Source organism: Diceros bicornis, chromosome 29 (genome assembly GCF_020826845.1).
Source record: "Diceros bicornis minor isolate mBicDic1 chromosome 29, mDicBic1.mat.cur, whole genome shotgun sequence".
In the NCBI taxonomy this organism is placed as follows: Eukaryota; Metazoa; Chordata; class Mammalia; order Perissodactyla; family Rhinocerotidae; genus Diceros; species Diceros bicornis.
The window spans coordinates 5,980,556-5,995,058 of NC_080768.1; the positions used below are offsets into that span (position 1 = coordinate 5,980,556).

The 14,503-nt window shown below is 36.2% G+C and overlaps 1 protein-coding gene across 11 annotated transcripts in view; it reads left to right on the forward strand.

Annotated features, from left to right (window-relative positions):
- The window catches only part of MCPH1 (microcephalin 1), a 245,714-nt gene that overhangs the window by 72,995 nt on the left and 158,216 nt on the right, over nt 1-14,503 (forward strand). For all 11 annotated transcript variants that reach the window (XM_058524909.1, XM_058524899.1, XM_058524898.1 and 8 more), the window contains one exon: nt 13,148-13,185. In XM_058524909.1, coding sequence (XP_058380892.1) covers nt 13,148-13,185 — 38 coding nt within the window. The remainder of the gene's footprint in view (nt 1-13,147; nt 13,186-14,503) is intronic.

Here is a 14,503-nt window from a genome sequence, read left to right on the forward strand (position 1 = left end):
TTCTATAATACTTTTTTTTAGTACTATTGAAATATTATTGGGCATTCAATTTTCTTAATTTCTGAGAATTTTAGGAATATTCCATTTATGTGTACTTATTTCTAAACCTATAGTAATAGAGCTTCTTTAAGAGATTTTGTAATCTCATTTAGTAACACCACCTCATGATGCTTACCTCAGGATGGGCAGTAACGGCCTTTTTGAATTACAGGCAGATAAACGTACAAACAGAGCTTATAATTTCAATTTTAAAATTTCACTCATGGCTCAGGCATAATCGCAAAATACAAAACTCAGTCCAGGTATCTACTTCTTGATGGCATGAAATTCTTAATAATTTTGAGCTCAAAGTAGAAAAATAATCAGAAAAAGCTGACAAGGCGGACCCAGCAAAGGTAAGATCTCTAAAAACTGTCAGCCCGTGTACTGAGATCACCCGATAGCCAGACCATGAAACCAAAAGAAACTAGCACCAGAAATCAAGTGAATACTCAAAAGGAATCAAAATCAAATTCTTACCATGGTATCAGGGGACAAGGGTCTGGAGCGTAGATCAGGAGCTGGACTCAACATTGGGCCCCTGGATCACTACTCAGGAATGGCGCCCAGAGGGCTCCTGGAGCCCTGGTTACCTGGTGAGGAAACAGGGCCAATTCCATCTGAGTCCGGGCATTAAAACTATGAAAAACAAAATGTACAAGACAACTAAGATTGTTCTGTTCAGACTGTTGTAATAGGCAGGATGTTCATGAATGAGGCCTGTCTCCAAGAACAGGAAGGGGCCTGGGGTTTTACAGAGGCAGGTAAACAAGGGAACTGTCAGCAAGTCTTGTGGGAATCATGAGGAGGATGGCGATGCTCTTCTCGGAGTCATTGAGGAAGAGTGGTGGTGGGTCCTACCTTGGAGCATGAGAGAGCAGCCTGGTCCTTCTGATTATGCTTTTCTCAAACATACAATGGTGAGAAGATTTCTTACTCAGCATTCTATGTTGTGGAGCACAGGGCACAGGTGAAGTTCAACTTTGTCATGGAGAATCAACTTTTAATAGAATGGGAATTTGTCTTACAGGACAGGTAGGGTAAATCCAGATCTTGGTTGTAAAGGACTGTTTAATTTTCGACACTGAATGTAGTTGGTTCTAATAAGTGTTAGGTGATCTTTTCCAACAATGGTAAACAAGGTTTACTGATTCTCATTAGATTTTTACACTGTGAATATCACATGGGGCAGGGGGTGTTAGAGGAGTCAGGTTACCATGATTAAAGAGAATAAAGTGACCAAACTTTCTGCCTGTTCTTATTACCATCATTGAAATGTGACCCGTAGCAAAGGTTACATAGATAAATGACTAAGTTAAGAAATGGCTTGTATTCTCATGGAATTACATACTGTGAAGGTTGTAAGTTACAAAAGCGCTAGTATTAATATTTACTTTCAACAGAATTATTAATCGTGCAGCACTCTGGGAGTAATTCATTATCTCATTTCTTAGATGAGACACATGAGATAAGGAAAGGCCAAGTGGCCTGTCACATATGAAATCACTAACAAATGAGCAGCAAAGAGATTTCCTGAATTACAGTCTTGTTCTGGGTCTACCAGCAGCTGACTGTATTTCTTGTACTTTCATGTATTCTTTTTGTATAATTGATTGTTATAAGATATTTTGTGCATAAAAAATAATGATAGCATTCTAAGAGGATGAGAAACACATTGAATTTTGTATATAGAAATATATTCAACTCAACAGAACATGCCGAATGCTAACTACACTTAGAGTGCTATAAGGGATAAAGTTATTACTTTAGGGTCAAATTAGTAATAACTTAACAGCTTGAGTTGTTTTTGCAGTAGTTGTCATATGCCTTGCCAATTAAAAAAATATGTACCTGAACAATATTTTTTAAATTTTATGATAAAAATTTTCAAACAGAAAAAAGTGAAAAACTTATACACTGAACACCCATATACCCACCAACTCGTTAAAGATACTTTTCTTTTAGAAGATTTTGATCATGACTTTCTTACTAATATAAAATGAGTGTTGTTTAACTCATTAGTTAGTGAAGGAGACAGGAAGCTGTTGTGTCCGGTTCAAAGGAGAACCTGAGGAGTATATACATTGATAGACCGTTAGGAAGCTGAAATGCCTTTGCTATATAAGCACAAAACTAGCCTCTTCCACACTGAGAGGGAAGTCAGCTGAGCCTTCTTTGGGCAGATTTAGCATGTCTGTGGACGAGAATTATTTGCATTATCATCTTACTACAATTGACAGAGTTGTAAATAGCTCAGAGAGGATGAACATCATAAAGCACATAAAATCATATAACCCTGAAGGGGTGTGTCCTCAAACAAGTCATAGTTTCCCATTAAAGTCACCCAGTAATCTTTTGTTCCATTCAAAAGTATTTTTCAGTATCCCTCCGTTATGATCAAAATAATCTCAAAGAAAGATTATTCTTGATTACAAAATAAAGCTAATCTTACTAGTTATTACCTGAGTGTTTGTATAGGGGCAGCAAGGGTGTTTGTAGGCCTTCTGAATGATGCTTTCTAAAATCTAGAGCCATGTAGTATTGAACAATTACAAAATAAAGTTCTGTCTGAACATTTTCATGAGTGATTTCAGAGTGGACTTTTAGAACCCCTCCATTACTTGCTATCTTAAGGCTAAGAAACCAAGCCCAACAACTCTTCTCCAAATTTCACCTGCAGTACCCATAAATTTGGGTAGATTTCTCTTCTTGAGGTCCTCAAAATATCCTAAGGGTTTTAGTCTCTCAAGAAAGTGACCTCCCACAGCATCTGTGGAGCTGGGGCTCCAAACCAGGTACCAGGCCAGATTTCCAAGGAGGACTTTGTAGGCATTGGCAAAGAGGCTGATCATACCTGATTAAATGAACATCATTCTCAAATAAGACATTCTAGGCATGGCCTGGTTGCATAACTGATTTTTCCAGTTATATCCTGGTAAGACAGAGAACATATTCTAAAACTATAGAAATAACTATATTGCCATGAAAAGTAAAGGGGCTTAATAAAAGTTTCTGAATTTTGAGGCAATCATTGAGAATCAGATATCATTTTAAAATGTTTTAAATTTACAAAAGCAGTGTTGGGGTCAGCACGATGGCATAGTGGTTAAGTTTGGCGCTCCACCTCGGCAGCCTGGGGTTCGCAGGTTCGGATCCCAGGCACAGACCTACTCACTGCTTGTCAAGCCATGCTGTGGCAGGCGTCCCACATATAAAGTAGAGGAAGATGGACATGGATGTTAGCCTAGGGCCAATCCTCCTCAACAAAAAGAGGAGGATTGGCAACAGATGTTAGCTCAGGGCTAATCTTCCTCACACACACAAAAAAAGTGTTTACTGTATCCTTCTGAATTACAGATAACTTAAGAAGAAAGAGAAAGAGCTTCTTTGTACATTCATAAAATAGAACATTAAACAATATCAACAATATTCCGAGTTCACAAGCACACTAAGTATTCATCATTTGTTCATTTAGTGCTGTGTAGTTAGTCCTTGTTCTGTAGGCGCTTGAGTTAGCAGTCTCATAAAGCTGTCTACTTGTCAGCTAAAGAGAGGCCTGGGGTTCCTGACTCGGCCCGAGGCTCTGGTCTGAAAGTTGACTAAGCGATGCCATTAGAGGCCTGTACCTAATAGTTTATTCTTTGAAGCATCAGTAGTTTGGGTTACTCGATACCTTCCTTTTCCATGGGGTCTGAGACGGCCTGTGTTGAGGTCACAAACTCTGGCCTGTAGCTGATTGCCAAGCTGTTCAGCAAGCATCAGAGGAAAGCAAAACTATCTGTAAACCTAAAACGACTGGTGTTGATTAATTACTCATAATTTTCTTATGTGAAAGGGCTGATGTGAGTTCATGACAAGAGTAATGAAACTGACAAGGAAATTTGGTTGTTTTTGTGAGAAGAAAAACAACATAATAAACTGATTACCAAAAAAATATGCAAAATTTCTTTAAGGTCAGTGATTAAACCTATTTTCAGATAAGTCAGTAAACATTACCTCTGATAAATAAAAAGATTTATTTATAAAGGATGAACATAATTTTTATAGGCAAAAAAAATCTTGAGATATAACATAATATTCCTGAGACACAAATAAACTAACATGTCAGAATATCTAATAAAGAGATTCAGCAAGACTGGATTAGGTCCTGGACATCTATATTTTTATAAAAATCCATAGATAAGTCTGATATGCATCCCCAGTTGAAAACTGTTGGCCTGGAAGATGCTAGATTTAAATGATAGAAGCAAGACCCTGACCAAGTTAACATTTTAAATAATAGCTGAAATTATAACACTGTATTATTGTCTAATAGCAAAGAAATCTCAAGAGAACTATTAGAGAAGCGTTTTGACCAGTGTTTTCGCTGAAAGTAAAAACATATTATAGAAAACGTGGGCAATAACCAATATCAAGGATTTTCCATAAAGCATATGATTTCTGAAATATTTTTATCTTACCTGTTAGATTTTCACCTAGACAGGCTGAGTTGCCCTTCTGATTTCACATTTCTTCCCACAAAACTTTACAACAGTGACATATCAAACCTACTTATCTTAGCACCTCTCTTCTTATAAGTGAAAAATAAAAATATCATTATGATTTCCAGGAGTCCTTTAGGAAATCTCAAAGATAGTTTTAGATGTAAACAATATCCTTAAAGTTTTATTTTTTTTATATTTAGGATCCAGTTTGGAGAAGGCAAAAATCAAAAAAGTTATCAGAGGAGATTTGTACAGTTCGTTAAGGCAGGATCATGTGCTCTGAGAAACGATACTGGGTAACTTATTTAATCAAAGTGACGCTAAAACATTTAAACATAAGCATAGACTGTAACCTAAGTGAGCAACCTCTGTTTTCTTAAATAATCACAGGCATGGTATAGTCAACATAAAGAAGAGACAGTTATTCTGTTTTACACAATCCTTGCTATATAAGCAAATCATACAGAAAGTTAAGACTGACCTTTTGTATTATAGGCAAAGGCATTATCAGTGAACCATAAAAACAAGACCATCAGTGTTGAGCACACTTTGGCTAAAATTTTAACACATTTCGTGGCTTTCTTTAAACTCATCTGTTAAAAACTAGAGTAAATTAAGTGGACTTTCTGAGATTCACTCTTAGTATGCCTTTTCTTATGCTGGGACAAACTAACACTTTCCCTAAGGATGGAGTCTAGAGCGACCATGTGGTCACAACAAATTTAATGGTAACACTCAGGTGTTATTTTTGTTAACATACAATGTGTTCTTCATGGCTATCTTTAAGTGGATCAATAAATATTTTTAAAGTTTTTCAATTTCCATGATGGTAAATATCGATAGCCATAATCCACTTAAACAAAAACTCTTTGGATTCCTCAGTAAGTCCCAATAGTGTAAAGCAATCTAGAGACCCTAAAACCTGAAAACCACTGCTTTAAGATAAAATTCCTTTTTTTTTTTTTTTTGAAAAACGAGGGTACATGCACAGTTGTATTCCTCTCTCATTACTTCTCTTAGTGTGGTCTCAACCATTCATATTAATTATACGTTTTAGGCAAAGTTACTAAATTCTATTTCACAGAAAACTGGGGAGGATAATTGAGAGATGTCCGTCTTAGACAGGCAATCTAGCAGACGATCAAGGCTTACATTACATCTTTCTACCCCCGTGTCTCTTTTAAGCCCTTATAAAGTTGCCAAAATGAATACTTTCATTGACATGATCCAAAGACATAGCTTCTCTATAGCATATAGAAATAAGCAAAAGTATATAAAATTAAAATTATACTTAGTAATCAGTGTTTCCGTATTCTATTTTATAAATTACTGAGTTACCAAATGATTTTTAAATTAACTCAATTTAATATAGGACCAGAGTTTATATTAGCTAATGTTAAAAGATAAACTGAGGGGCCAGCCCAGTAGTGTAGTGGTTAAGTTCGCATGCTCTGCTTCAGCAGCCTGGGGTTCACAAGTTTGAGTCCCAGGAGTGGACTGATACACCGCTCATCAGGCCATGCTGTGGTGGCATGCCACATACAAAATAGAGGAAGATGGGCACAGATGTTAGCTCAGAGTCAATTTTCATCAGCAAAAAGAGGAGGATTGGCAATAAATGTTAGCTCAGGACCAATCTTCCTCACCAAAAAAAAAAAAAAGGAAAAATATATATAAACTGAAGCATACTAAAATTTTTAAGAGTTTATTTGAGCAAAAATTGATTAGGATCTAGCAGCACCAAACCAGAAGTGATTAGGAGCATTCTACCAACAGGAGCTGGGGAGAGACTTTTATAGAGAAGATGCAGAAGCAAAGCAAGGAAATTCTTTGATTGGCTGTAGCTTGAGCAGTTGCCTTATTTGGGAAAGCCTAGTTGGCTGTTTGTGGCTGATTGTCCTTAGGTTTTGATTTCTTAACCTTGAGGTATTTATAGGCTCAGGTTTGGGTTTGCTTATGTAGGCTACTAAGGCTTTAGAGCCACCTCAGTCCAATGGCCTCCTGGTTTAATTAGTTTAACACTAAAGATCCTAGAAATTATCTTCACACTGATGTGCTACAAAACACAGTTAGTATCGATATAAAAAGTTTGTTGGAGTAATGATTCAATTTGATTTGTCACAATTTATATTTTTTATAATTTTAAACATTATATATGAGTAATCTTATTTTATTTGATCAGCAAACTTAAGTTTAGGGAAAATAAACCCAAGAAGAATAAAATGTATGTTTGTATTATACTTAACATGGAAAATTCAGAGAAGACATAGCTGTTTTCATTAAACTAAAATTATTTTAAAGTAGTCTTAATTTCCAAACACATTAACTATGTGAATTTGAATTCTTAAAACATTTCTGAATTGGTTATAATTTCAGCCACCAGGCAAGAATAAAGACAGAATTACCAAAATCCGTCTAGATTTCAGAGCTGTTCTGCTTCCTGGTGGGCATGAAAATCTTAATTGATTTTAAATCAAAATGGGCAAATAAGCAAGCAAGCAAAAGAAGGCTAATCAATCAGGTCCTCTGTTGTCTCTTATCCCAAAGAGAATAGATCTCTATAATCCACTGATTAATTTATATACAACACCAAGTGATCAGACCGTAAAACCAAATTCCCAAGCACTTCTTCCACTAATGGGGACTAATTTATCCATTAATGAAAAAAAACAAAACAAAAACTAGTAGAGAGGAAAATTAAAATTAGAAAAACAAAGAGTCAGCAAGGTTCTGTTGCCACTTGGGATTCATGTCTGGAAGCCAATAGAAGACATGCCTGGACTTAAGCTGCCTGTGGAGTGTGCTTCTCAGGGGATGAAGATTACCTACCTCTGTCAGATGAATCTATTGGGCATCTCAATGGAAGACCTTCAAAAGTGTTAAAAGATGTTTTTTTTTATAACTCTTTTACTAATAGAAAATGAATATGTGTTAAAGATTTTATTTAACTCATTGATTAATGATAGGACCAGAAAGCTGTTTTGTCCTGTTCAAAGGCGAATCCACAGAGCAGACACATTTATGGATCGTTGGGGAGTGCTGAAATGGCTTTGTTAATAGATCCAAAGCTGGCTTTTTCTCCAGTGGGAGAAAGAAGTCAATTGAACCTCCACTGGACAGATTTTGCATTTCTATAGACAAGAATTATTTGCATTACTATCATTTTTCTATAACTAACAGAGTTGTAAAATAGCTCAAAGACAATGAAAGGCATAAATCCCATAGAAGCAGATAACCTTGAAGGGTATGTGTGCTGAACAATGCATAGGTTTCCATTGAAGAGACCCAGTAACCTTTTGCTCCATTTAAAATTATTTCACAATTTTTCCCTCTAGTCTTGATTCTACAAGTAACTCTTTCTTACATTTACTTTATCATATATCCATCCATTTCTCCATCCATCAGCCTTCTTATTTTGTTATCCGTTGCTAAATAAGTTGCGGATATCAATACATGTCATATTTTAAGGAGCTTTCTTGATTAATCAAGAGGATTATACTAGATATATTTTCCAATTTCTAGTTTATAAGATCAGATAAGTAGATATGCTTACTCTTAATAATGATTGCTGTTTTCATCACTGTATTTCAGGCTAGGGTCCTTTGTCACACCGGTCTGAACATGTGCTATCTGTCTTGACACTCATTAACACCATACTCTAGGGAAGGCTTGTCTCTTTTAGGTTCTGTAGCTGGACCATGTAAATGAATCTTTAGTCTTCTAGATTCCTTATCAGACATCTGCAAGTCAGAGGGACATAGAAGCAGGATAGTCTTTTTTGTTTGGATTGTTTTTTGCCTTCTGTATATTTTTTCTTTTCACTTAGACTTCCATTATGGATTTTGAGTTTCCTTATAAAAACAGTTCTTCTCCTTCAGCCTGAGAGGAGAGGTACTATCAAGACTCCGGTTGACTTAACTGTCTAAGCCTTCCTTCACTCAGACCTAATAAAGCTGCTGTTCATGGTTCTCTTTTCTTGAGTGATATTAACAGATATTAATAGAATAGATTAATAGATTCTATGAAGTATATGTGTGTATACTTGTTTCCCATTTTGTATTTATCCACTTATAATAAATATTTAATAAATATTGTTTTGAGTGCTTGTTGTCTGCCAGGTACCGTTCTAGGTGTTGGAGGAAAAGTAGAAAAGCAAACAGAAGTTCCTGCCCTCTTGGAGTTTATATGCAATTTTTAAATGAGGGACAGAGATAGACAATAAATAAGAAAAATAAAATAGTGTGATAAATGCTAAGAAAAAACATAAAAGAAGGGAAGAGGATATGTTGGTGTAGGGCTACAGTGTTAGACAGGCAGCCTAGAGAGAGTCTCCCTGAAGGTGACTCTTGAGTAAAGACCTAAAGGAGATAAGAGAGTGACCCTGCAGATATCTGAGGAAGGAACATTCCAGGCAGAAGAAACAACAAATGCAAAGACCCTGGGCTGAGAGTATGCTTGTCATGTTCGAGGAAAAGTGTGACTGAAGCAGTGTGGGTGAAAGAGAGAGCAGTAGGAGGTGAGGTCAGGAAAGGAACAGGGGCATCTTGTATAGGGCCTTTTACTCAGAGCTGTTGGATGCTTGGAGAATAGGATTGACATGTTCTAACTTGTGTTTTAACAGTTTGGCTCTGTGTTGAGCATTGATTGAAGTCTCAAAGATTTTAGCAGAGAGATGATCGAAGGGGTTTTGGCAGTCATCCATGTGAGATGGTGGGATCCTAGGAGTGGAGTTAATGAGAAGTGGTCAGGTTCTGGATATATCTGGAAGGTTGAGTTGATAGATGTGCTGATGGATTGGACATGGAATATGAGAAAAAAGTGGAGAGTCCATGATGATGAAAATGCTTTTGACCTGAGCAAGAATGGAATTGCCATTCACAAATGAAGCTGTGGAAGGGGTAGGTTTGGGAAAGAAGATCAATAGTGTAACTGTTTTCTTTTATTTTGATAAAATATATATAACATAAAATTTGCCATTTTAACTATTTTTTGATGTACAATTCAGTGGCAACATCCAGTGTTGTGCATGCATCACCACTATTTCCAGGTTTTCTCACTTCAAACTAAAACTCTGTACTCATTAAGCAGTAAATCCCCATTCCCCAGCCCACCTCTAGCCCCTGGTAACCTCTAATCTGCTCTCTGTTTCTATGAATTTACCTATTCTAGATGTTTCATGTAAGTGGAATCATGCAACATTTGTCCTTTTGCGTCTGGCTTTTTTCACTTAGCATAATGTTTTCAAGAGTCATCCATGTTGTAGTATGTCAGAATTTCATTACTTTTTTATGGCTGAATAATAATATTCCATTGTATATATATACCAGATTTTTTTACCCATTAATCTATTGATGGACGATTAGGCTGTTTCCACCTTTTGGTATTGTGAATAATACTGTTATGAAAATTCTCATAAAAGTATCTAAGTCCCTGTTTTCAATTCTTTTTGGTATATAACTAGGAATAAATTTGCTGATTCTATAGTAATTCTGTGTTTAACTTTATGAAAGTTTAACCAAACTGTTTTCCACAATGGCTGCATCATTTTATATTCGAGCCAGCAATGTATGAGCCTTCCAACTTTTCCATATCCTCATCAACACGTTATTTTTCCTGTTTTTGGTTATAGCTAACCTAGTAGGTATGAATAGGTATCTCACTGAGGTCTTGATTTGAATTTCTCTAATGACTAGTGATGTAGAGCATTTTTTCATGTGTTTATTGGCCATTTGCTTATCTTCTTTGGAGAAATGTCTATTCAAGTTATTTGCCTGTTTTTCAAGTGGGTTGTTCTTTTTTTGTTGAGTTGTAGGAGTTCTTTATATATTTTGGATATTAAACCCTTATCAGGTATATGATTGGCAAATATTTTCTCCCATTCTGTGATTTAGCTTTTCACTCTCTTGATAGTGTTCCTTGATGCATAAAAGTTTTTGATTTTGATGAAGTCCAATTTATTTATTTTTTCTTTTTTGCCTATGCTTTTTGTGCTGTGTTTAAGGAACCATTGCCTAATCCAGTGTCATGAAGATTTTCCCCTGTATTTTCTTCTAAGAGTTTTATAGCTTTAGCTCTTAAATTTAGGTCTTTGATCCATTTTGAGTTAATTTTTGTATATGGTATAAGGTGAAGGTACAACTTCATTCTTTTTTTGTATGGATATCCAGTCCTCCCACCACTGTTTGTTGAAGAGACTATTCTTTACCTGTGAATGGTCTTGGCACCCTTGTCAAAAATCAATTGACCGTAGATGTCAGGGTTTATTTCTGGGCTTTCAGTTCTATATTTAGATCTATCCTTATGCCAGTACCATACAGTTTTGATTACTGTAGTTTTGTAGTAAGTTTTGAAATCAAGAAGTGTGAGACCTCTAACTTTGTGGTTCTTTTTCAAGATTGTTTTGGCTATTTGGATTCTCTTGGAATTCCATATGAACTTTAGGATGGATTTTTTCCATTTCTACAAAAATCACGGGATTTTGATAGAGATTGCATTGAATCTGCTTTAAATAGTAGTGTCCTCTTAACACTATTAAGTCTTCCCATGCGTGAACACTGGATATCTTTCCATTTTTTTAGATCTTGCATTTCTTTCATCAATGTTTTTTTAATTTTCGGTGTACAAGTCTTATGTCTCTTTTATTAACTTTATTCCTAAGTATTGTATTGTTTTTGATACTGTTATAAATGAAATTGTTTCTTAATTTCCTTTTCTGATTGTTCATTATTAATGTATAGAAATACAATTGATTGTTGTGCATTGATTTTTTTATCCTGCAACTTTGCTGAATTAGTTCTACCAGTTTTTCTGGATTCCTTTGGGTTTTATGCATATGAGATCATCTCATCTGTGAATAGAGATAGTTTTACTTCTTCCTTTCCAATTTGGATGTCTTTTGTTTCTTCTTCTTGCCTAATTGCCTGACTAGAACAGTATTTTAGCTTTGGATATGTCAAATTTGAGATTCCCATTAGACTTCCAAATGGAGATATCAAGTAAGTCGAATATTTGAGTCTGGATGTCAGAAAATAGGTCTATGCTAGAGATATGAAATTGCAAACTGTCAGCATGTAGCTGGTATGTAAACCATGAGGCTGTGTGACAGACCACCTAGAGAGTGCGTATAGGTAAAGAAGAGAAATGGTCCGAGGGCGATGTCGTGGAGAACGTAGCTTTGTAGAAGTCGCGAAACTTACCTTTTCCCATTCCTCTTCATCCCTTGGTCCTAGAGTTCAGGTACTTCCCACAGATGAAACCCTGCCGGCTTCTTTTGGATGGTTCCACAGAAGAAAGTGGATGCCACGGAATGGGCTTCTTTTGGATTTTATTTGGGGCTGGTCATGTCACTGGGCCTGTCATTCAAGGATGACGCTGAAGAACAGGATTGGGTTTCAGCCAGAATCTTACTTGATGATTAGAGACTCCTACATAAAGGCCTTGTCTCTAGACTCAACTCGGGGAGCTTTGCTGCAGTTGTTCTACTTGTATTCGAAACAGATGAGAGCTAACAAAGAATATTCCAGAGGGATAGAAGATAGTGCAGCAGTTATCCATTAGTGGCTCATCTGCCACTTCTCTGCGTTCTTCTTTTCAACATCTTTTTGATTCATATTATCCCTTCATTCTCCTTCCTCTGCCTTCCCCAAATATACCCATGTGGTACACAGGTCCCTTCAATTCTATCCTGTGTGTCCACCTGGGGTCCTTTGAATGCCTTTTGTTCCTCCTTCTCATTTATCCACAAGGACCATTCAAGACATGAGTAAGTGTGCAGTGGTTAGTTCACAGTTATACTAAACAGTGGGTTGCATTTGAAGTAGATTGTATGAGTTATAAAAGTATGTGAATAATGTGCATTTGCTTTTGTTTTTGAAAAAATTGTGTACACACACACTCCCTGAGAGAGAACATTTGGCTGACTATATACCAAATTATTAAGCAATAGTTATTTTTGGCTGGTGGAATTACAGGGGGAATTTATATTTCTAATTATATATTTCCAAAGCATTTAATTTTTTTGCCATCAGCGTGCATTTCTTATGTAAGTAAAAAATATTTTTAAACTTTTATTTAAAAAAAATTTACAATTCCAGTTAAAAGGAGATGCCAACACATAAATAAGCAGTCCCGTTACCTATGCTTCCCGTGTGCAAGAGATTAAAGAATTTGGGTGACCCATGGAACAGAAGCACAAGCATTATTGTGTACATGTATCTGAGACAAGGATATGGTTGCCTAGAAGCCTTGGGAGAAATGGTTCATAAGCCTTCAAAGAAACGCCTTTCTTACCCTCTCCTTCCTTGGAAGTCCATAAACAGGTTGGCACATTTGGAGTTCCGCCAGCTTACCTAGTAGAATGGACTTCTGGAGGGAAACATTTTTTTTGCTCTTCTACTTGATGTCCTGGATTATTTTGGATTGGTTTAGGGATAGTATCTGAGTTTCTATCTCTTGGGCTGTTTTTTTCCCAGGAATACAAAGGTTTTTTTCTTTGATATATGCTTAAATGTTTATTTTTAAGTGATGTAACTTTTCAAAAAATGTATTCAAGTTTATTTCTGTGGGAAAAAAATATTTTTTATATTTTTGACTGTTTTTTGTTCCTTCTCTTTTGAAATCTCTAGCCAACAAGAACATTAGTCATGACAAGCATGCCATCTGAGTAAGTACTCATTGTTTTTATAACTTTCTACTCAATATAAAATTTTAGACTTTTCTTTCATATACTGTGATGCTGTGCTTTGGGGCAGGTCATAGATCTGTACTGTACCGCTGTTGCTCTATTTAATTAATATTGGAGTTAGAAGATCATTGGAAATAAAAAGGGTGGTTAAAAAACTGTGAACAGTTTAGCTCTGAAGGCTTTCTAAGTTGTGTAGACAGCATTAAGAGGTGTTAGGTATTCGCTCTTCCTGTAGCTTGCTTCATACCTGACGGCTCTGTGTGTCCACCACCCCCACTCCATGAATGTCCGATATGTGGAGAGCATTGCCGGCTGGAACATTCCCCTCAAAGGTCTTAAAGAAACCCTGGTGTGAAGCTTTCTACAGCGATGTTAAAGCAGCCATGTACACGTGTCGTGGAAGAGTTAATAGCTTGCTGGCATGCTCTTATCACCTTCCTTAAACATTTAACACAATAAAGTACATCCAACAAAAATACAGCACTATATTTTTTGTAACAGATTTTTGAATTCCTGTTTAGAGGGGAAAACCATGTTTTCTATGATCAATCGTAGGTTTTAAGGATTTAAGACACTCATCAAAACATTGGGATGTTTCAGTGAAAAACAGGCTGCTAAAAGAAGGTTTAGAACACTTTCTCTTGCAGGATCCTTTTCCTACCCATGGCATGAAGTTAAAAGGACTGATAATTCAAACACCATCGTTATATAGTGAAAAAGGAGCACACTCACAATTTGCGTTAATGAATATTGAAATATGAAATATATTGGACATCCTAAATAGTCTAATACAGAAATGAATATTCAATATGAGCATAACATTTTTAAACGTCTATATTTTTGCTCCAAATAAGAAAACATTAATAACTAGATACTTTCTCAATCAAAGGTTTGAACATCAGACTTTTCAGTTTAGGCCATATTCTCTTTTTATTCTTTTCCCCCACCTATGCTTCTTGTCTGAAGTGAAGAACGAGACCCAGAACAAGATGCCACATGGATCAGCCGTGTCCTGAAAAGATGCCTGTTGTTTATTAGCAAATCCAACAAGTAGCTGGCAGCTGCCAGACTCGGAATGAGGAAAATCATGAATATGCAGAAATGAAGGGTTCTGGAGAGCATTTCATTTAGAAGTTTTTCTCTTTGCTTTTGTTTTGTTTGCCTTTTTTCCCCCAAATGTAGTATTTTCCACAATCCCAATGGGCACAGATCCTCGGGTTGAAGTGGTGATGAGATGGGCCCCAAGTCTTGACCCATTCATCTCCTCGACCCTAAGGATCTCTAAGAATTTAAAACC